The 24,158-nt window shown below is 43.8% G+C and overlaps 1 protein-coding gene across 1 annotated transcript in view; it reads left to right on the forward strand.

Annotated features, from left to right (window-relative positions):
* NCOA5 (nuclear receptor coactivator 5) overlaps positions 1-24,158 on the forward strand; it is a 210,131-nt gene that overhangs the window by 47,982 nt on the left and 137,991 nt on the right. The window contains 3 exon segments of the mRNA XM_029613483.1: positions 11,755-11,937; positions 14,111-14,218; positions 16,449-16,515. Coding sequence (XP_029469343.1) covers positions 11,755-11,937; positions 14,111-14,218; positions 16,449-16,515 — 358 coding nt within the window.

Raw genomic sequence — 24,158 nt, forward strand, 5'->3', positions numbered from 1 at the left:
GAGGAACGAGAGAGGCTCAAAGGTTGCTGGCAGAAAAAAGAAAGGGGGTCTGCTTTCAGTGTGTGCATGTGTATGAATGGGAGTCTGCCTAGGGATGTGTGTGTGAGAATGCATGGGTACCTGTCTGAGGGTGTTCTAGAGTATGAGAACGAATGGGTGCCTTCCTGGGGTCTGTGTGTGTGAGAGAATGCCTGGGTATGTGTTTGTATAAATGTAAGGGGAGGCAGTGAGAGTGTGTATATATGAGAAACCAGGGGATAGTAAGAGCTTGTGTGTGAGGGTGGGTGGAAAGAGAGGTGTCTTAAGACCCTGAGTATATCAGTAGGGGTGTGCATTCGGTCCCTACGTATTGGCAATACGCAACGGATGTGCCAATATTCGTTGTATTCGTGGGGAAGCAAAACATATCGCGATTCCCCACGAATACAACACATTTTTGCCGAATTATTCGGCAGCCAATTTAAACACCCTCCAGATCCCCCACCCCCCAAGACTTACCAAAACTCCCTGGTGGTCCAGTGGGGGGTCCGGGAGCCCATCCCATGCACTCTACACCCTCTGTACCAGTTCAAAATGGCGCTGATAGCCTTTGCCCTACTATGTCACAGGGGCTACCGGTGGCATTGGTCAGCCCCTGTCACGTGGCCATCGGTGCCATCTTGTGCTCCTGCCATGTGACAGGGGCTGACCAATGGCACCGGTAGCCCCTGTGACATAGTAAGGGCAAGGCTATCTGTGCCATTTTGATTCCTGGCACCCGACGGCACGAGTGCAGGAGATCGCTCCCGGACCCCTGCTGGACCCCCAGGGACTTTTGGCCAGCTTGGGGGGGCCTCCTGACCCCCAAAAGACTTGCCAAAAGTCCAGCGGAGGTCCAGGAGCAACCTCCTGCACTCGGGCCGTATTGCCAGTATTCAAAAGGGCCCTGGTGCTATCCTTTGCCCTCCCTATGTCACAGGGGCCGAGGGTCGACCCTGTGATAAAGAGAGGGCAAAGGCTAGTGCCGGTGCCATTTTGAGTACTGGCAGCCGCTAGCCTTTGCCCTCACTATGTCACTGACTGTCGGCCCTGTGACATAGTGAGGGCAAAGGTAGCGCCGGCGCCTGTCAACATGGCCGATGGCCATGTTGACAGGGGCTGACCAATGGCACCGGTAGCCCCCGTGACATAGGGCAAAGGCTATCACCTCTGTACCATTTTGAACTGGTACCGAGGGTGGGAGAGTGCTTCCGGACCCCCGCTGAACCACCAGGGAGTGTTTTGGTAAGTCTTGGGGTGGTCAGGAGGGTGGGGGATTGTAGTAAATTTAATTTTAGCCGGGTAACGAATAGGATTCGACATATAACCGTATCGGGACGCCATACGGGCGCATACAGATGCAACGTATCTGCCCCCCCGACGAATACGTATCCCGAATGCAACGTATGGCGTCCCTCTGCACATCCCTATATATCAGTGTGTGAGAGAAAGGAGGTGGGTGTGTATAAGAGTGTGGGTATGTGGCATGCAAGTATGTGTGAGAGAGAAGATAAAAGTTTGTGTGCCTCCCTAATTCTAGACATTCTTACAGGGTGATTGGCAATCATGTTACCAGGCATGGACGGCAGGGGCTCTTTTTTTTTTAATCCTTATTAGTTTTAATTATTGGATGTTATTTGATATGTGCTGTTTAGGAAATTTTTAAAAAATGGGTGTGATTTTAATTAATAGAAGTTCTATTTAGCAGTAGTTTATAAAATTGTTTTAGTATGGTTTTACTGTTTGTCTCTTGATTTTTGTTTTATGAGGAATGGTGGTTCTGTTTTTCCATTGCTGTGCACAGTCTAGCGACTTGGGGTTTCCATTTCAGATTTTGTTTAATTTGTGATTCTTTATTCTGTATTTGGTGAGAGTATGGCTCTGCTTTGTGCATGTGACCAAGATGAGAGATTTAGCTAGCATGTAGTGACTGTGTAGAGATCTGTAGCAATCGGGTTTGTTTTGTTTCCCCAGTAGGTGGTGTATTGGTATTCTGGAACCCAGTGTAATATTTACCTGTGCTTTTTCACAGGTAGGGTTCTGGTTTGAGTCCATGGTGTTACAATTGTTATGTATGATAGGTTTTCTTTATATATTTTCAGTATCTTTTTTTGTGGGGTTCATGTTAGTTCATGACATGTCTGGCGGTGGAAGGTGTTTGTGCTGCTATTATTGTGAGGTGATACCAGAATTTGAAAATATTTTGTATAATCTGTAACAAACATCCAAGCTTCATTGTTGGGGATTTCTGTGGATGTACAGTGTTACAGAACTGGAGGTATGGGTTTACATTGACATTCTTTTCCTTCCTGTATACATTCCAGACTTCACTCTCATAGCCATATAGAATTAGTTGAATGAGGCTATCAAATAATAGCTTTACTAGAAGGGGCCAGCTTTTTAAAATTACGCCGAAGACCCTATGGACTTTTAAGACAGTTTTAAAGCAGGGGGCCATGCAAACTAGAGGTGGGTATGATGAGGAAATATCAATTTGGCTCCCCCCCCCCCCCCAATTCTTCTGTTTAGAGATGCCACTGATTTTCTGTGACCTTAAGCATTAGTGCAAGAAGGATGGGGGGGGGGCACCATTGGCAGGTGGAATCCAATCTGCCCGGCAGCAAAGAAAAGAGGCTCAGTAGCCATGAACAGAACTCACTCTGATGGCTGAAAAATAAGCAAAGGCCTAGCGGCCGCCAGTGGAAGTTAACCAGCCGGCAGCCGAAGAACAAGCAAAGGCCTCATGAAGAAAGGGGCCTGCTAGCGGCCGAAAAACAACAAATGACTTGCGGGCTTCCGATGGAGCTCAACTAGCTGGTGACAGAAACAATGAAGGACCTGCCCAGCAGCGAATTAGGAAAGGACCCGCTGGTGGCCAAAAAAGACTAGGCTTAGTAGCGGCAGAAGAAACTGAGGCTACAGCTGACTGCTGAGCTTATCTGCTGACAGCCTTGACAAGTGTGGATGAAGTAGAGGGAGTGGATATGCATTTGAAGAGCATGTTTGTATATGTGTATGAAAAAGCAAATGTGTGTGTGTGTGTATGCATGAGCAAACGAAAGCATCTTCATATGCGTGGAGAGTGAGCATCTGTGTTCGTGTGAATAAACGCGTTTGTGTGAGAGGGAAAAGTTTCCCCTTCCTGCCACCATGCCCCCCCTTCTCTCACTAATCCACAGATAACCCAAGATGGCTGGAAATCAAAAGCTATCAGGTATGGAGATTTTTTTTTTTATTCTTACTAGGTTTAATTATTGGGTATTATTTTAAGTATCTGCTAACTGGAAATATTTTGTTTGGGAAAAATTTAACAATTTCTATTAGATTTGAATTATTGGTTGTTATACTATTCATCAGCTGTTTTGAATTTTTTTTTATTAGTGTGGTTTTACTATTATGATTGTTTCATATTTCTTGATTTTATTATTTTGAGGAATGGCATTTCTGTTTTTCCATTGTTGCACTTCATATAGTATGGCTTGTTGCGGTTTTCAGTTCAATTTTTGTCTACATGTTTTATATTGTATGGTTTCTTTATTCTGTATTTGAGGGTCTGCATGTGTAACTGAAGGTGAAGTATCTTGCTAGTGTGACGTTTCGATTTTAGGATCTATAGCAGGCTGGCTTTTTCCATTTTCCTAATAGGAGATATTCTTTTTTAGGATCTAGTGTAATATCTGCAGTGTTGCCTTTTCATAATTAAGGTTTTTTAATGTTTCTGTGATGGCAATGTTTTTTCTTAGTATGGGAGGTGTACTATTGTAATTTTTTCCTAGGACAAGCAGGATGGTAATCTTCACTTGGGTGACATCATCAAATGGAGCCCGGCATGGACAACGTCTCAGTTTCTAGAACTTTGACTAGGCACACTGAGCATGCCCAGCATTCTACTATCCACGTGTCCACGCAGGGGTCCCTCTTCAGTCTCTTCTTTTCCGCAGAGCTAGTGCCTCGTGGTTGTGGAGATTGCTTTTTCTTTTTTCCTTTGAGAAATTCGAATTTAAGATTTTCTTCTTCTCTCCCACGCCTGGTCCCTCTATCTCTGCCAGCCCTAGTTAGAGGCAACGTGGTAAGTAAATCGCATTCTTTGCAGTTGATTAGACAGTGCTGTGGCCGCAGGCCATCAACCGCTTGGCAGTTTTTCTCTGTGGCTTCCTCCAGGTTCCGTTGCTGCCCCCAGCCCTTGGACCGTGTCCATCACAGACCCGCACGAGGTTTGCGTTTTGTGCCTGGGGATGTTGCACAATGTGAATGGCTGTTCTTTTTGTGCTCAGATGACCACCAAGAGTAGTCTAGCACGGCTGGATAAAATGGACAAGTTATTTGGCATCAGGAAGTCTGATCCCTCAGCCTCTGTATCGGGGGCATCCTCACCTCACGTCAAGGAAGGACCCTTGAGATATCGGATCAGTCTTGTCCTCTCCTTCACCTAATCACCAACTATAGCTAGGTGCTGGGGATCATGCTGTATCGATTTCTTCCCTCTCTAGGTCTGGATCGTCGACATTGTCCTTGGCACCAAGGAAAGACCGGGCTGAGCAGCAGGGAAACCCAGGAAGCACCAGCATCAGTCACTTTCCTCTCGTGGCTGCAACCTCAGGAAGGTTCCGGCTTTGTCCTCGACACTCCTGAATCGGCCCCTTACTGATGAGGCATTGACGCCGAGGGCTGGAGGCAAACCCCACAGATATCTGTGCCGGCTACCAGTTCCCCTCAGGGCTCTGAGGGGACGCAGGTTACTCTGCTTCCTTCCCAAGCTGTACTGTCATTGACAGCATTCGAGGAGGAGTTGGAGTACGTGGTGCGCCTAGCAGTGGGACTGAGCCCTCCAGGGTATTGAGCCGCCATGCTAGCATGGACTGTGTTCCCTCTGTGCCGGCAATGTCCATGCTAGCACCATTGCTGGAGCGCTTGGATCTGCTATTTGGTGCTCTACCTGTGTCCCAGGCTTCCCTGCCGGTGTCGCCAGGGAGTGTGGCCGACGCCCCTTACGACTCGTGGGAAAATGAGCCTTCCAGCTCTTCCTCTGAGAAGTGAGGAACTGCTATTGGAAGCCTCTCCTCCAGAGGAGAGGTGCCAGACCTCTCCAGAGGACCTGACATTTGTAGATTTTGTGAAGACGATGGCAGTTTTTCCCCTTCCTGCTCCTCACTGAGGAAGACTCCAGGCACAAGATGCTGGAGATCCTTCAGTTTGTGGATGCTCCTAAGGAAGTAGTTTCCATTCTAGTCCACTTGATTAGATCAAAGGGCTATGACCCAGGGAAATCAGGGTTCAAATCCTGCTTTAAATCTTTGTGACCTTGGGTAAGTCACTTTATCCTCCGTTGCTTCAGGTACAAAATTAGATTGTAAGGCCTGTGGGGATAGGGAACTACCTATAGTACCTGATAATCCTCTTTGTACACTTTTTTGAAGTGCTGAAAAGCGGAATATAAAAATAAATAGGAAAACAGATGCAGTCTACCTAGTTCAACCAACCATTTACAGGTTTTTAAGAGGCTGCGCCGCCACCTATACCAGTCTGTGGTGGTGGAATCCGTTCTTAAAGCGAAAAGGTCTCTCACCCATGCCTGTACTCCCCCAGGCTGTAAGCACAAGGCCTTGGGCCGTAAGGCCTTCAAGGGATCTGTGTTAGTTGGTAACAAGCAATGAGGGCTGCTAATATATGGGCCAATGTTCCAGGAACCTCTGGAAGCAGGTGCAGGAGTCGGACTGCATCCCTCAACAACTCTAGGAGGACTTCCTGAAAGTTGTGTAGCAGGGGTTGGAATGCGATAAGCATAAAGTTCGGTCTGCAGATGATGTCTTTGTGACAGCGGCAAGAGTGGCCGCAGCAGGAATTGGGGCTTGTCGCATGGCAGTCTAAGGCTCGAAGTACAAGACCATATTGTGGACATGCCTTGATCTGGAGAGCATCTCTTTGGTGTCCAAAATCAAGGAGGTAGCACAACTCAGACCATCATGAGACCTTGCAGCATCTCTCGGCTCGCAGCTCGGACCCCCAGTTCTCAGGCAAACAGTCCTTGTGGCAGGGACCTCGATCATTTTACTGATCAAGGAAGTACTATCCTCCAGCAGGAAGGGTGCGGCCTTAAAGGGCTGGACCAAGGTCCTGTCGTAGGCAACTGTGTGTTCCCAGAACTCAACCAGAGCCGCAACAGACCCCTGCCACGAGTTTTTGACTGGCTGCGAGAGGGTTTAAGCCAGTTGACGATACAGCTAGTGGGGGGCCCTCCAGTTTGAGGTCGACTCAATCCTTCGCAAACTGTTGGAGAGCCATCACTTTGGACAGGTGGGTCCTCTCCATCTGCCCCGGGTTGCACTTCCAGGGTATCCTGCCAGACACACCACGATGCCCCTCTTGGAGTTCTTCCAGGAATCAGGAAATACTTCTTAAAGAGCTCTCCGCCCTCACAATAGTCAGAGCAGTTGAACCCGTTCCTCCCAGTCAACAGGGAAGTGGTTTCTAATCTAGGCATTTCCCCATTCCAAAGAGAGCAGGAGGCCTTCAGCCAGTTTAGGACTTGAGGGCTTTGAAAAATTCCTCATGGGAGAAAAGTTAAAGATGGTCTCGCTGGGTACCCTTTTTCCCTTCCTATGTAGAGGGGACCTGCTTTGCTCCCTCAATATACAGGATGCCTATGTTCTCATAGGGATTGCCCCACGCCCACTGGCAGTATATCTGGTTTGTAGTGGGCGAGCATCATTTTCAGTACAGGCTGCTGCCTTTAGGACTAGTGTCTGAGCCCTGCCTTTTCACAAAATGCCTTGCAGCAGTGGCTCCACGTCTGTGAAGGCAGTGAGTGCAGGTGTTTCCCTATCTGGATGACTGGCTTATCAAGAGCCCCTCCAGGCAGGGAGCACTGCAGTCCTTGCAAACTACCATGCAGATATTGTAGACCTTGGGAGCTTTTAATCAATTATCCCAAGTCCCAATTGGTACCATCCCCGCACCTGAGCTTTATAGGTGCCAGGTTCGACACTGCTCAAGACAAGGTGTTTTTGCCCAGGGTTCAAGCGATCAGCTTGGCTTCCCTGATAGGGGCAATCTCGCAGAATCGCCAGGTTTCGGCGAGCACCATGTTACACTTGCTGGGGCACATGGCAGCCACAGTCCATGTAACACCTTTTGCTTGCCTTCATATTCACAGGGTGCAGTGGACCCTACCGTCTTGGTGGCACCAGGCCACTCAAGACCTTTGGGCATGCATTCAGGTCACCACACTGCTCTGAAATTCTCTATCATGGTGGGTGTCCCTTCCCAATCTGGAGATGGGGGTTCCTTTCCAGGCTTCCCATGATCAAGTTGTGCTCACCACGGATGCTTTCCACATGGGTTTGGGGGCATGTGGGGAATTTGCACACCCAGGGTTACTGGTTGGCTGAGGTGCCAGATCAACTTCCTGGAGCTACAGGAGATCCGCTGTAACCTGTGGGTGTTTTGTGATCAACTGGATGGCAAGGTCGTGCTAGTCCAGGCCAACAATCAGGTAGCCATAAGCAGAGAGAGATGGGATCATTCCTTCTTTGTCAGGAGGCAGTCCAGATTTAGTCATGGGCTCTATACCGGAACATCCTTCTCTGAGCCAGATATTTGCTGGGACAGGAGAATTTGCTGGCGGACTACCTGTTATTCCTTCTGACTGCACGAGTGGTCTCTGAAGCAGGAGGTAGTGTTCCAGATCTTCCTCCTTTGGGAAACTCTGACATGGACCGCTTTGCTTCTCCTCACAACAGGATGGTAGACCATTTCTGCTCCCTGACTTGGGGGGGGGGGGGACGGGACGGAACGGACAGTCTGCGTCAGATGCCTTTGCCAGACACTGGGGCAGGGGCTTTGTGTACACTTATCCTCTGCTCCTTCTGATCTCCAAGAACCTCTTGAATCTTCAGGAGGACTGGGGGACCATGATTCTCATCACACCTTATTGGTCCCGGCAGATCTGGTTCCCATAGTAATGACGGCAGAAAGACCAAAATGGTCCATCTAGTCTGCCCAGCAAGCATCCCAAGGTAGTAACTGCTGCTCCGTGCAGGTTACCCCCAAGCTTTTTTATTTATTCCCATCCTCTAGCCTTTAGGGAGCCACAGTGTTTATCCCATGCCCCTTTGAAATCCTTCACAGTTTGTCTTCACCACTTCCTCCGAAAGGGCATTCCAGGCATCCACCACCATCAGTGAAGAAATATTTCCTGACATTGGTTCTAAGTCTTCCTCTCTGGAGTTTCAAATTGTGACCCCTAGTTCTACTAAATTATTTCCAATGGAAAAGATTTGACGACCATGGATCATTAAAACCTTTCAAGTATCTGAAGGTCTGTATCATATCACCCCTGTTCCTTCTCTCCTCCTACATAGTCAGGTTCCCACTTCTGCAAGATCTTTCCTTGAGAGACCCTATCTGTCTGGGAACATCCCCAGACCTCATAACACAGGATCAGAGAAGGCTGCTCTATCCCAACCTCCAAGCCTTGACCCTTATGGCTTGGACGTTGAGAGGGTGACCTTACAGCCACTAAATCTGAGGGTGTGTCTCAGATCCAACTGGAGTCCAGGAAACCTTCCACTAGGAAGTCTTATGGCCTAAAGTGGAAGATTTACGGTGTGGTGTGACAGGAGTTGAATCCATTCTCGTGTTCTACCTCCAAGCTGTTGATTATCTTCTGCACCTTTTGGATGCTGGCTTAAAGACCTCTGTGAGTGCATCTCAGTGCGATTGGAGCCTACCACCAAGGAGTGGATGGATCTGCCTACCTCAGTGCAGCCTGTAGTGGGTCGTTTCATGTGAGGCCTGCTCCAGCTGAAACCTCCCCACGGGGGCCCCCTGCAGTTTCCTGGGACTTCAACGTGGTCTTGGCCCACCTGATGAGGGCTCCCTTTGAGCCTTTGTGCTCTTGTGACCTGAAGTACTGGACTTGGGAAGGTCACTTTCTTGGTAGCGATCATCTCTGCATGCAGGGTCAACAAACTTCAGGCACTGGTGTCGTATCCATCCTACACTAAGTTCTTCCATGATTGGGTGGTTCTCCGCAGGCACTCTAAATTCCTACCAAAGGTAGTGACTGATTTCCACCTGAATTAGTCTGTTGTCTTGCCAACCTTCTTTCCTAGGCCTCACTTGCACCAGGCAGAGCAAACTCTGCACAACCTAGATTGCATAAGGGCCTTAGTGTTCAACCTGGAACGAACAGCAGGCTACAGACAATCCAAGCAACTCTTCATTTCCTTTGACAAAAATAGATTGGGAGTTGCTGTATCCAAGCAGACCTTGTCTAACTGGCTCGCAGACTGCATCTTTCTGCTACGCACAGGCGGGTCTACAGCTTTGGAGCCATGGAGACTTTGGTGGCCCACTTACATGTGATCCCCGTAGATTAAATTTGCAAAGCAGCAACCTGGAGTTCCTGCCACACTTTTTTTTTTTTTTTTGCTTCACACTACTGCTTGGACAGAGAAGGTTGACGTGACAGCCTTTCGGTCAGTCGGTCTTGCAGAACCTTTTCAGTAATTGAACCCAACTCTTCTGACCTGATGCCCTTTGTTCAGGCTGGCTCCTTCTGTTGCCACCAGCACTAGTTTGTGCCCGTTGGCACCTAGTTAAGTGCTGCGTGTTCCTTGTTCATACGGGAGCGGCCTATAGCTAGGTATTAGGACTTCCGTCCTGCTTGTCCTAGGAGAAAGAGTTGCTTACCTGTATAAGGAGTTCTAGGACAGCAGGATGTTAGGAAACCTGCTTGCCACTCCACGGAGTTGGGTTTTTAATAGTTTATTTTTTCGTTACTTCTATTTTACAAGACTGAAGAGGGATCCCGCATGGATAGTGGCATGCTAGGCATGCTCAGTGTGCCTAGTCAAAGTTCTAGAAATTTCAAAAGTTTTCCATGCTGGGCTCCATCTGATGATGTCTCCCACATGTGAGGACTAACATCCTGCTGTCCTAGGAGAACATCTGTTAACAGGTAAGCAACTCTGCTTTATTTATGGCTTCTGGAGGCAAAACTCACACCCAACATGCATTACCATAGGCCTAATACCATATGCATGCTGTGTTTGTTTTGCTTTTTTGTAGAGCATTCTGGATGGCACCACAGTAGTGCATGTAAAAATATGCATATTGTGATATTTTTATCTGAGAGAAACTATACTTTGTCTTTTCATGTAAAATTGGTTATTACAAATGCAAACTTTTTTTTTTTTTTTTTTTTTTTTTTTTTAATTGTGTGGTGAGGGCTGGGTAGGAGGGTGGGGTTTGCAGGCTGTAAGGTTCACCTAAGCACCTGATACCCTTGCACTGGACCCGTAGAAAATTTGCCACACAGACCCCGATCACTTACCCATCCCCCACTTCTCCAGGGAAAAATGCTTGGGGAAACATGGGAGACAGGTGAAAGGGGTGCTGAAATGTGGCAGGGTTACCAGCTTCTTAGAAATACTGAATTATCAGAGATACTCTGCTACTGCTGTGGGAACTCTAACCCCTGCTTTCCTCCTTCCTCATCATTTCAAATCACTGAATGGACCAGACTATAAAGAGACCCTAACCCCTTACCCCTCTTGATTTGACCTGTACTGTGCTTGGTGGGGGCATCTCATCTTTCGCCTCAGGAAGCAGAGTCCCTTGAGCCACCCCTGCTCAGCCTGACACTCCCCAAGTCTCATGGCTAATTCAACCCTGCATGTTGGAGAAAACAAGTTTGCTTTCCATAAACAGGGTTCTCTGTAAACAGCAGGATGAATTAGCCATGGTTTATACCCCTCCACCTCCCTGGAGAGTGACTGCCTAACTAGAGCTAAGCTTTGCAATTGACTGTTGGGCTCATAGGACAATAGACATGTAGGAAACCCTTGCACACGCATACTAGTATAATTATTAAATTTTATTTTTTTTTTAGAGTTTTGTTTGCCGCTGTCGAATGATGTTATCCCAAGTATCATGGCCAATTCATCCTGTTTATGGAGAATCCCACCATGGAGGCATGACTACATTGTCTAATGACTTTGTATTCAGCTGCACAGACATGAATTTCTTTTTTTTTTCATCTTTTTAGTACAGTGTTGACTTGTCTAGGAAGCATGGCTTTGCTTTCATTATTTATGTCCTGGCTAAAGTTCCTGGTCTCTTTAAAATCAAAAGTTCAAATAATTTTTTGGGTATTTTTAATACTATCTTAAAGTATGGTGCTTTAACAGCAAATTTATATACCACCCAACATGTCCTTGCTGTAGAGAGCTTATTTGAGACAACTTGTCCAAGATCACAGTGAGTGTCTGTGGAAGAAGCTGGCTTTGAACCCAGTTTTCCTGATTCCCAGTCCTTTTATTCTGTTCTGTAGGCTACTTGTGCTCTTCTAAATATAGTTTACCTGTGGTTACTTAACTAAAGCTTATTAGCATTTAGAAGACTTTTTTGATCGCCATATAAATGCTTATATTAATAAGAATGTCATCTTGGGATCATGGATACAGCAGCAATCTGGGACTTTGTACTTTTTGGGACAAGGGGGACTCTGAAAATCAAGTTTAGAGCTAAGAGGTTTTTAAATTTGATTTCATTTTGGAGTCTACATTTAATCTTCTGAATTTTTACTCGGGCATTGTGGAAAGCATAGTACATCAAGATGAACTTAAGGTGGACCACAAGCACATTAACTTGTAATTTATTCCAGGTTTTAAAAAAAAATTATTTCTTGTGGATATGAAATGATATGAATGGCCATTTTTCTTTTTTGCGAAGTTACATTTGGATCTGAAAACAAAATGACTCGGGGAAGCAAGAACCCTAATCCTTCTCAACGCCGTACAGACAGCACTGACCCAAAGGATTTAAACAGAAGGATTTTTGTCGGCAATTTGCCTACAAACAAAATGAACAACAGAGACATGGAAGAATTATTTTCAAAATACGGCAAGATCAGTGGTTAGTATTTTATTTTATGTCCTTCTCATGATCAGGAAACTGTATACGGAAATCGGGGTTTTTTCCTTCTATTTATGAAAAAATCTTGAATATCAGCAGTAATATTTGTAAGAATTTATTTTAAGATTTGTAGGGAAACTAATATAATTTAATGACAATTATTGCTGACTTCTGCATTGATCCTGGACATTTCCGAGCTTTTAAGGATTAGAAATAGGCTCTCTGACCGCACCCTTTCCAGTAGTCGTATATTAAAGCAGCAGTACAATAACTTTTTGTATGAATCATAAGTTAGAGCAAATTTTGAAGAGATTTTTTTGTTTACTTTGTTCTTAAATGTTTGAATTTTTTGAGCTTCCGACCTTGATAGATCTAAACAAATCTAGAGCATGTGTGCTTTATTACAAACCCTGTGCTACATGTAAAAATAGAATACAACCTAAGCAAAGTTTGGCAAATCAGTAACAATATGCAATGTTGGTTTCTACCAATTTAGTTTTGATTTATATTCCTCCTGTGACTAGTTAGCCACTTTAAAGTAGATTACATTCGGGTATTGTAGGTGTTACCCTATCCCCCTAATGGCTTACAATTTACTGGTAGGGGGTGTCATTTACTAAGGCTTTTCTCCTATTCTGTTTGGGAAATTTGCTTAGTAAATCAGGCCCTAATTTTTGTACCTGATACAATGGCAGCCTCTCTCCTGGATATCATGTTTCCAGTTGGAATGATTACCATAAAGCATGGGTTTCTGCCCTGGCCTTAGCAACTGTACTACCTGGTCTTATCTCCACAAGCTTCCTCCTCCTTTCCCTATTCCACTTTTCAGGAGACTAAGGTGCATTAATGCCATTGTCATATTTCTGGTAGAACAACATTTTGTTTCAAGCTGGTACTTATATACCTCTCAGTGAGCATGTAAGCATAAATGCTGCTCTCTGCAAAAGCAGAAGGCACCCAGGAGGGAAGAGAAGAGAACTAAGGACTGATTGGGGGCGAGAGACAAAAAGGAAAGTATTTTATTCATGCCTTTTATGCTCTAACACTTTCTTTAGTGAATATTACATGTTTATTGTCCCACTTGAATACTCTTAACATGAACTTTGCACAAGATCCCAGGGTGGTACTTGTGATCAATTCAACTGATATTTAAAAGGCAAAATGGCATTTCAAAATTAAATCCCACATATCTGATAATTCTGGGCTTCTGCGGTCTGTGGCACCAGAGCTGAAAAGTGTTCACCTGTTTATTTAAAAAATGTTACGTTTTGATATTTGTTAGAAAAGTGACTTCAGGGCAAGAGATTTTTAAAAATTTCAAATCTAGTAATTAAGTTGATATCTTTGGACTAATTCTGAAACCAACAAATGAATAGTCAAAATCTAATTTGATTTAAACGGTGATATGGGTAGTACTGCTGCATTAAATTGAACCAGCTAAAAGTTTTACAAGCTGAGCTTGGGTGCTCAAATGTTCAGTCACTGTTTAGCTGTGTAGGTGGTTTCAAATTATTTTAATATTTGATAGAGGTAGTTTGATAGCTTAGTGTTTTTTGTTAAATGGGAGCCCTAGGGTTGGTTCCCATTGTAAATTGACCTACTACCAAGTTGCAGAGAGCTCTTGAGGAGGAACCTAAGCAGCTGCTCTTCTTATGTTAACCTCTTTGCTCTTCAAAGAGCACCAATAGAAGTGACTCTATATGGGGACCTCTGTCAGGCCTTCCCAGCCACACGAGGTCACTGTAGTCCTTGGCTTGTTTATGAAGGGAAGCAGAAAATACTTGAGAGGGTGCGGTACAGAGCAAAGCAGAGACTTAGTGTGTGAAGATAAACAGGGTGGTTAAGCCAAGGGCGTATAAATTGTTAATCATAGTAGAATCCTAGAGCACTGGATTTGATATATTGCTGATAATCCTCAGTTCCAGATCTCCAATGCTGTGCTATTCATATTGGAAAACCAGTAATATGAAAACTGATGTTCCATCTTGAATACTAGTACAAAGAACAGAGTGATGTTTTAGTTTTGAGCACTGCTTCAAAATTAAATGGATCTGGGTGTAACTTCTGACTATAATTTCAGTTGTTTAATTCTTAAGAGGTTAGTGAGGCATGTCAGGTGGCCGTTGGTATCCTGTAGCTATAACTGCTCTTGCCCTACTGTTACTTTTTCTAGCCCTCAGCTTGTTCCGTGGCTTTGGGTTCGTGCAGTTTGAAAGTGAAGAAGAGGCCCAGGCTGCTGTGGAGGGTGAGAAGGGTCGCCTTTATAAAGGGTATAGATTAGGTAAGGCAAAAAACCGCTCCATGCTGCTAATAAATACTGCAAACTGAAACTTATGAAAATCCAGCGTGAATAACAGTAAACGAAGGCAATTCCTTCCGCAGACTGCAGGAGAAATCTATTTTGTGACACCTTTTTAGAATAAAATATTCTGTGTACTAGGCAGTGGGGTCTTTCTTTGAGTTTGTCCATTTAGTGGTGTTTGTGCACAGCACCCTCTTAGTTGCTGCTTTATTTCTTGTTTAAAATTCATTTGATCTGAACCTTCACAGTTCTAATGTTTAGCAGCATTTTATGGCCACCTACATTTACATAAAAATTTGCTCTACAAACCATTTTCTGATTTCTTGGAAACATTCAAAGATACTGACTTTTTTCAATAAAAAGTAGTATCAGGAAAATTCTGAAGTTTATATTTTACTCTTCCTTTGCGGCAACATCAAAAATCATTTTGTCATCAACATCAGTTTTATTTTTGTGTTAAAATAAAAAAAAAAAAAGCCAAGATGAAGTTGAACCACTTCAAAATAAAGTTTTTTCATGCCTGCCAAATATGTACATAATTTTACTAAAAGCTTAACAGTTAAGCATCCAAAGAGAACGCTTCCAGTATTGAAAAACAATGTAGTGGATTACTGACTAATTTCAGTGCTTTTTCGGGATACTAAACAAACATCTTAAATCTGCACTGTATCTTGCAAAGGAGGAGGATTAAAGTCCGGAGAAATAGATATAAAAATATTTAACAATTTCATTGGTCAACTGATAAGATGCATTTATATGCCTCATTTTCTTTATCGTTACACTATACACTGGTATAATTTACTAGAGAATTTGTAATGTATAATGCTGTTTATGTAATGTTTAATAATTGGCATTATATAATTGCAGAGCTTTCTTAGAATATGTATTTAGTGTATTAAGCAAAGGTTGCCCTTTGTGGTTTTTGTAGTTTTCTTTTCAGCACTGTCTCCTTTCATTTTGGTGAAAACCGTACTTTAGAAACTTTATGCAGAATTGGAACAGACCTTGGTATTTCAGCTCTACCTCTGTTCCTTCCACCTTAACATGCTGCAAGGCATGCAGATTTGAATAAGAATTGTTGCTCTCCCACATAAAATTTCATTTTCTTTTGATCTCAAAATAAGTACAAAGATTTAAGACTTTTTTCTAAGTTGCATATTTGGTAAGACTTTAGAAACTAATTTCAGCAGTCTGGATGTGGAGGCAAAAAAATGTGACAGTGCTCTTGATCTTTCTCTTGTCTATAAAACACCTGATAAAATGAGATTTTATTTCAAAATGTGTGTTGCTCTTAGTTTACTAGTTTGAGTAGCCCACAATTCTTGCCTTTTTATACCCCTTTTCAGGGGTATTTGTGAATGCGATTTCAAAACGGTGTCATGCCTAAGCAGAAACAAACTCGGATTGTTCTGTTACTCAACTGAATCTTTTGTTGCTATGGAGGAAGAGCAGAAAAGTTATTGGTATCTTTCTCAGCTCTAAAACTGATTCTAACCTCTTGTACTGGAGCAGGTCTCCAGTTACACTTCAAAATCACGGGACTCATAAATTATTCAGTTTGCATCTTTTTTTTTTCCAGCTTTCAGTTGTGGATATTGTAAAACTACAGCTTCGCAGACTTCTGGGTTGTGATTGCAAAGCTGGCAATTCCTTTCTAAAGATATAAAAAAAAAAAAAATTAAACATACTGCTGTTTGACATTTGTATTTTACTCTTGATTCTCCTAATGGGATTTCTTTCTGAAATCCACCGGCAAGTCTTCTGTGACCCATTTTGGGGTTCCAGTCCACAGATTGAAAACCAGTGCTTTTGAAGACCCATGATTTGGTCCTCTGCTTTTCTTAATCTCTCTTTCAAAGAAGGTGAAGCTTCAAGGCTACTAACTACTGCCATTTATACCCGAGGCAGTCTCGATATGCTTTCACTGACTGCAGAATTTAGCTGTTGGAAATAAACCTGGTATAATGTATTTCTTTTTTTTAAACTTTAAATTCTAATGGAAAACTCTAGAAAGAATGGTGCTGTATTTAGTAACTGTTTATAATCGTTTAGAATAATAAACATTGCCAAAGTACCCAAATCTCTGCTCCATGGCTCTGATTATACTGTTTAGTTGTGTACATTTTGTTTTTCCTCCTGTTGTCGCTGAAATGTGCTGACAATCTTGTTTTTGTTTCATAGCATTGAACAGATGGGTTGTTCTTTTCAGATATTAATAAGGCAACGGAGAGAAGAAATATGAATAAAGCCACGGCCAGAACCAGCCCACCTCGAAGGTAAAGTACCAAAAAGCGTTGGATCGCGCTCTGAAGGGTAGGGCTTAAGAGAACAAGCCCTCCTCTGTCAGCCAAATACAACCCCAAACTAAAGTTGCAGGAAAAAACAAACAAAAACAAGCAGTAAATAAAAAAAAAATAAAAAAAAATAGTTGTGTATTCCAAATATTAAAACAAAACAAAAAAACTTAACATGGGTCTTTCTGGCTTTAAATAACACATTTGAGGGAGACAATGCTATGATACTACAGCAGAACTCTTGCTGTTTATACATCATGTGTGAACAAGAGGGAAGAATCGCTCTTCAGTTTATCACGAATGCCAGTGTAAGAAGAATGCTGGACGTTGGTTACACCATGTGCATCATTTGCACATCCACAGTTACATAGTCATCCAATTGGAGTTTGAGGATACTGTTAGTATCCTGCCAGTATGCAATAAAACTGGATCATGGGTGGATGCTATTGCATGCCTGTGTGCAATTCCACAATAGATCACAATTGGATGGATACAGTGTGTACTGCTGCTTATTTGTGGAGCGTGGATACAATGTGTATCTGCTCCTTTTGGCAGTAAGGGTGGACAACAGTTACCTCAGTTTGTGTGCATTTAAACTGCAGATCACTGGTGGATACCAAATGTCACTGCTGGTGATGCAGCTACATTGACGAACGGGGTCGATACAAGGTATAATACACTTTTGTGCAATTATACTACTGGCCATGTGTAAGCACTGGGCATATCTCTGCCTTTCTGGTTTCATTGCAGTTCTTGCAGCCTATGCGCGTTTGCCCTACTGGACACGGGTTGCTACCTGCCACCTGTGTTCTTCGCTCACAGTTGCACAGTTCTTCACTGTGAAGATCCTAATTTTATATATGTATGATGCAAATGACTGAATGCATTCTGAAACTGGAGACTATAGGTGGATACTGTGTATCAAATAGATTTACGGTGCAAATCACAAGCAAATGCCCTATGCACATCTTTCATGTGTATCTGTAAAATGCAGATCACAGGAATACACAAGCAATACTAGTATAGGTTATGTTGTAGGTAGTGTGGCATTGGATAATGTTCTCAGTAATTGAAAAATCCTGTAAAGAATATTCATCCTACCAAAATTACTCACTAACTGAAACACATACATTATACTGCAGATCACTGCTTGATGCTGTACTTGCATCCTGTTTGTGATTACATTGCAAATTACAAGTGGACACTAATGAATGCTGTATGTGGTTAAATTGTGGATCATAGTATTCTGTCTGCTTGTGTATTTAGTTACACTGCAGGTCAAGGGGAGATACTATGTGTGGCTGCCTCCATGTGCAGTGACACTACAGATAAAGGGGAATAAATATGTTGGCTGATGTTCTTCATATCACGGGCAAAACTGTATGCGTGGTATTTCACATCACTTGTGCGCGGTAATTCACATCATGGGTAAAAACATTGTGCACACTACATTGCAGATCACAGGTGAGAATATTTTGGTTATATTTCAAATCAAGTGAGAACTGTACACGCGGTTACATTTCACATCCTGGGCGAGAACACTGCAGTTATACTCCAATTTCTGGTTGGGAATACTGTGTAACATTATTCCCTTCTGACCCTATGAAAAGTACTTACATTCCTTATTTCTGTTCCACCTTTAGGTTAACCAGCTTGTTCTCATAAAATTAACTTCAGTTAAGTTCTAAATCCATAACTTGTTAAACAAAAATAATAAATATTTGTTTAGTGATCATATGGAAGAATGTGGTGTAGATTTCTGTACTGGTTATATACCTTTTCAATTTTAATTGCTAAAATAGTTTACTTTTTATAAACTGTTTTATATTAGGGAGTTTGTAGTGATGTGGTTCTAATTGCATTTGCTAAACTTTTAATTTATACTCAAGTTTTTGATGTGTTCTGCCCATTTTTCTGAAATATGGGCGAAGTGATTGTCACCATCCTCTTCAGTGCCACAATTTTTAAAAACACTACGATTTTTGAGAACGAACATGATCTCTTCCCCCCACATTTTTTTTCACTGAAGAATTATGCTTTTCTGGCTCTAAAAACTATTTGGAGGATAACCTAGTTTGATGCTTTGAATCAAGTTTTGCATGTTTTGTGACATTTTAGTTCTAAAAATCTGAAAGACAAAACTTGAATTATACCCTATCAGTAGACATGGTATTGCCAATGTGAATGTGTTCTTATCTGTATGATTTAGACATAGACATGGAAACTAATTCTGGTGCTGTTGAGATTTTCTACTGCAATACTGTATTGCTATGTTGATTTTGATGACTGTATTAGCGTGAAGTAAAAGGAGCCCACAAACACTGAATTGTATTAGTATCTGGCAGTGGCAATAGTAAGCAAAATAGATTGAAAGGATGAGTGAAGAAACCCCAGAGTGACTGTTCCCTGAGGAAAGTAGTTTATCATCTATGACAGCACAATTTGGATTCCTCTTCCAGAGCTTTCTTAGAAACTTTTTTGTTTCGGAGCATGTGCCTTTTAGTTTTTTCCGTTATCTTTCTCACATGAAATGTTCAGAGCTGCCACTCATTTTTCAGGCTATCTTGGCCTACTTTTTCTGGCATGCCTGAGTCTGCTGGTCTTGCTTTAGTAGCATATGTGGGTCTTAATTTTAATGTTTCATTTTGTTGTCATTCTGGTAGAGCAGTCCAGACACGTGAGTTTGCTAACCTGCCTACAGAAGGAGAGTGTGTACACTACATGACTTTTCCTGTGACCTCATTGATATTAAGAGGTACAGCACATAGGCTTACCCAGTATTCTTATGCCAAAGCAATGGAGTAGAAAAAACCCATATAAAACCATTTAAAACAAAAAAACAAAACCCATACCTATCCTTTTACTTCCATAACTAGAGGAGAAAAAGAGGGCCAGTTGGATTCAGAGAAGGAACATCACTTTTCTCTGAAGACATTTTTATATACAGTTTTTGCTGCTTGAGAAAACAGTTTGGGACAACATTACTTCCCTTATTGTGATCTGTAGTCTGACATAGCACTGTTTTGAGAACATATCTTTTCTTCAGGGGATTTACTTGTATCGCCACTTTCCTTTTACAGATTGAAGATCTCTGTGATCTTGTAAAGAACATAAAACAGAATATAGACTCATCAATCAGTGTTGAGCACATCACTCATTTAAGCATCACTAATTGGCTAAAATTTGAACGGGTGGCTACAACTCTTTCAGTATTGCCACATATTGCACCTGTTAGTTTAAAAAAAAAAAAAAAATCACTGGAGGATATAAAATATGTAACTATCATGATAAAAAAAAAAAAGCCAAAACTGTTAGAATTCCCATTGATCTGAAGTACTTTTTCACTATTGGGTCTCAAAGGCAGGGGAAAAGTTTGACTAGCTTTCAATTCAGGTAGTCCTTCATTCAGAAGGAAACGTTCCACTTTACTCCTGTATTAAGTCCCATCAGATGAACAGTATAGAACAAACATCCAAAGTTTTAAAACTAGATCGCAAAGAACAGTCTCATACATGCTAGTATAAGGATACGTGATCTATAACCAATCATTGTATTTCATCAAAGGAATGTTGAAAATTTTCCTGTATTGGCAAATCTAGTCTTAAGGATTAAATACAATACTTGTGTTGTACCATTCTTGTGCATATAATTTTAGTTTTCATAATATAGTATTTCTCACATGGACATTCTTTAGATATATAACTTGATTTGAAATTGGCTAAAAAAAAAAGGCAATTCCTAGTGTGTAGCTATATGGACTTAGGACCAATGGGTTATGCTCCCCTGCCAGGAAATGGAGATGGGGTCAGATTTCAAAGCTGACGTCATCCTAGATATACCCTTGCAGTGACCTCAGCCCTTCAGTATTTCTTGGTCTTCAGCACATGGTGGACATACCTCTCCCTATGGGGGTTGCTGTACTTTTTGGAAGGAGAAATTCTAATTTAAATTGGAGAAAAAATTGAGCCCTGGTCTCCTGCAGTGATACCTAAAGGTCCCTCCCCCAGTTGAGAATTCCTGAAGCGATTTCTGAGATCCCTCAGAGGTGTGCCTTGGTCCAGTAGCTGGTTCCTGGTGTGGACTTTGCTGCTTAGGCAGTGGGTGCAGGAAGACGAGCGATGGTGAAGGCCAAAGCTCTCTCCCCTGCAGCCGGAGACTCTCTACTCACCTGGGCTCAGTGCTTACCGGCTAACAGGTCGATACAGTAAAGTGTGCTCCGTCGGAGCGCACTGTCAGCCTGCTCTGGACGCGTGTTTTCCCTTACCCCTTATTCAGTAAGGGGAGGAAAACACGCGGCCCACCCGCGGCACCTAATAGCGCCCTCAACATGCAAATGCATGTTGATGGCTCTATTAGGTATGCGCGCGGGATCCAGTAAGCAAAATGTGCAGCCAAGCCGCACATTTTACTCTAAGAAATTAGCGCCGACCCAAAGGGCGGCGCTAATTTCTTCCAGCGCCAGGAAAGTGCACAGAAAAGCAGTAAAAACTGCTTTTCTGTGCACCCTCCGACTTAATATCATGGCGATATTAAGTCGGAGGTCCCCAAAAGTAAAAAAAAGTAAAAAAAAAAAAAATAAATAAATTTGAATTCGGCCCGCGGCTGTCGGGCCGAAAACCAGACGCTCAATTTTGCCGGCATCCGGTTTCCGAGCCCGTGGCTGTCGTCAGGCTCGAGAACCGACACCGGCAAAATTGAGCGTCGGCTGTCAAACCCGCTGACAGCCGCCGCTCCTGACAAAAAGGAGGCGCTAGGGACGCGCTAGTGTCCCTAGCGCCTCCTTTTCCCCGTTTTTCCCGCGTCACCTCATTTAAATACTGAATCGCCCGCACCGGCGAAGGGCTTGTGCGCGCGCTGGGAGAGCGGGCGTTCGTCCGCTCTCCCGCGGTCTTACAGTATCGACCTGTATGTGTTTAAAAAAAACAAAAAAAAAAAGATTGATTTACCTTCCGATTCAGAGACATTTGGAGGGGCTTTGGTAAGACTTCTAGTTTCCTAGCTTGGTGCGCCATATCAGTGTCTGTCCTGATCCCATTGGGGTAAGAAGTGGGCTTCCGAGTGGGTTGAGCAGCCCCCTGGTGGACTAGGCCATGCTTTAGGCTTGGTTGGCACACAACATGGTAGGCTGTTGTGGCACCATCTTGAGTGTGTCTTTGTGTGTGTGCCATATTGCCCTCCATAACTTTGGTACGCACAGTGTGCATAATGTTGTATGCGTAAATATATAGGCAACCTACTAAGCACAGAAAGGTAAAGCAAGGTGCAGGGGCTGTGTGTGCACCTCGCTGCATCCCGCCTAAGTGCCTGAAATCTGTGCATATAAAATTTTAAGCACAAGCAGACTGCACACGGTTACTGCAGCCAGTGGCTCTGGGAGCCAAGAAACATAAGCACCTTTCTCTTTGTGCTGCTTGTTATATTAGGGCTTCACAGTCTGACCTGGATTCCAACTTGTGTCATTAACCACAGCCTTAACTGGAAATGCCCCGGATCTGAGTACCCCTAGGACTGGGTCATCCATGGGAGAGGGAAATTCAGCAGCACCTACCCCAGTACCTCCTGTGCTAGGCATGGACCCATCCGACTGCCTTCTCGGGTGTAATTTTTCCAGGGCCTTTCAAACCTTTGTACAGGAACAGTCTAGGAGCATAAGAAATTGCCATACTGGGTCAGACCAAGGGTTCATCAAGCCCAGAATCCTGTTGCCAAACCAGGCCACAAGAACCTGGCAAGTACCCAAACACCAAGAAGAACCCTCACTTGCCCCTGTCTGAACGAAACCTCAGCCGGTAAGCCCTCCTTTTCCCAGTCCTATTGGCAGACCTCAAGGCATGCCTTGCCTCATCAAAGGCATCCCTGGCAGGGACCCGGATGGCACGGATGAAGGCGAGGGTACAGATTCCTTTGGAAGATGGGGAAATACCCCCTGATTTAGAACTGTATCTGACTATGTTATGGCTTTTCCATAGACGAATTGCTGGCCCTGGTTTCCTAGGCCCTGACAATGCTGTGAGTTCCTGGGGCAGACTATGACAGAACCAAAGAACAACCCCATTCTGATTTCCATAGGGAAAAGCCTCTTGCTGCTTTCCAGTACTGGAAGCCATCCAGGAGTTGACTGGGGTGCATCAGAAGCAAGTTTTAAAGGGGGATGAACATTAGCTCTATACCCACTGGATCCAGCAGTCGGAGAGCATTTAGGGAAATGCAAAGTGGATGCTCTGGTTTGTGCCATCTCTAAGCGAACAACTATCCTAATGGATGGAAGAGCGGCCTTAGGAGGATGTGCACGATAGACAGATGGAGTCCATTTATAACAGGCCTTTTGACACAGTAGCAATGAACTTAGATTGCTTCTTGCTGTGCCCTGGTAGCTTATTAGTGCCTCCTACTCTCTCAGGAGGGGGTAAATTCCAGAGTGATTATGGAACCTGCCGCTGCCTTTTTTATCTGATGCAGGCTCAGTTCTAGTCCGTACATCGGCCAGAGGAGTGACCTCAGTGGTGGCGGACAGAAAACAGCTATGGCCGTGGAATTGGACAGCAGTCGCAACTTCCAAGGCAAATCTTACAAAGATGCCCTTTAAAGGATCATTCCTGTTCGGAAGCAAATTGTAAAAGCTGGCCAGCAAATGGGGCGAATCTCCAGTTCTCTCTGCATACTAGAAGATGAGAGCAGTTACAGTGCCCCTCGCCTATGATGGGTCAATCCACCCAACGCTTTCGCCCCTACAGAAACTTGACATTTCAGAGGTCTCGGCCCTTTGGGAGGTCTGTCGCTTTTGTAGTCGATGACCCAAGAGGGGCAGGTTTGGGTTCGTCACAATCTCCCCCCCCCCCCCCCCCCCCATGAAAATTTGCTGACAACCCTCTGAATGAGGAGATAGGGGGTTGCCTGTCCCTCTTCTTCCAGAGGTGGGTCGATCACTTCGGACAGATGGGTACTGGAGGTCATACGAGAAAGTTATGCGCTGGAATTTCACAGCACTTCTCGGCACATATGTTTCCTTGCCACTCCCAGCACAAGAAGCAGGCAGTGGAGACTACTCTTAAGGCTCCTCCAGGATGAGGGCTAAAACCCCAGTACCTGCACCCCAGGAAAATACAGCACGTTATTCCATCTATTTCATTGTACCCAAGAAGGAAGGTTCCTTTTGCCCCATCCTGGACCTTGAGCATCAACTGATATCTACGAATGAAACATTTCTGCATGGAAATCCTACACTCCGTTAATGGCCATACAATAGAGTTCTTAATCTCCCTAGACCTATTCAAGAACTACCTACATATTCTAATCTGTCAAGAACACCAACATTTCCTATGCTTTGCAGTACTGGGTTGGCATCAGTTCCGGGACTGCCCTTAGGCCTAGCCACCGCCCCCAGAAGGTTCTCCAAGATTATGGCAGTCATAGAGACAGCATTGAGAAAAGAGGGAATCCTTGTGCACCTGTACTTGGATGACTGGTTGATCCAGCCAAGTCTGTGGAGGAGAGTCTCAGGGTGACCTCCTTGCTTCAGAAACTCAGTTGGGTCATAAACCTGGACAAAAGCAGTCTCAAGCCCTCCCAGTCCTTGGAATATCTGGGAGTCCGGTTTGACACCAAGCAGGGCAAGGTCTTCCTTC

The sequence above is a fragment of the Rhinatrema bivittatum genome, chromosome 8 (genome assembly GCF_901001135.1).
Source record: "Rhinatrema bivittatum chromosome 8, aRhiBiv1.1, whole genome shotgun sequence".
NCBI lineage: Eukaryota > Metazoa > Chordata > Amphibia > Gymnophiona > Rhinatrematidae > Rhinatrema > Rhinatrema bivittatum.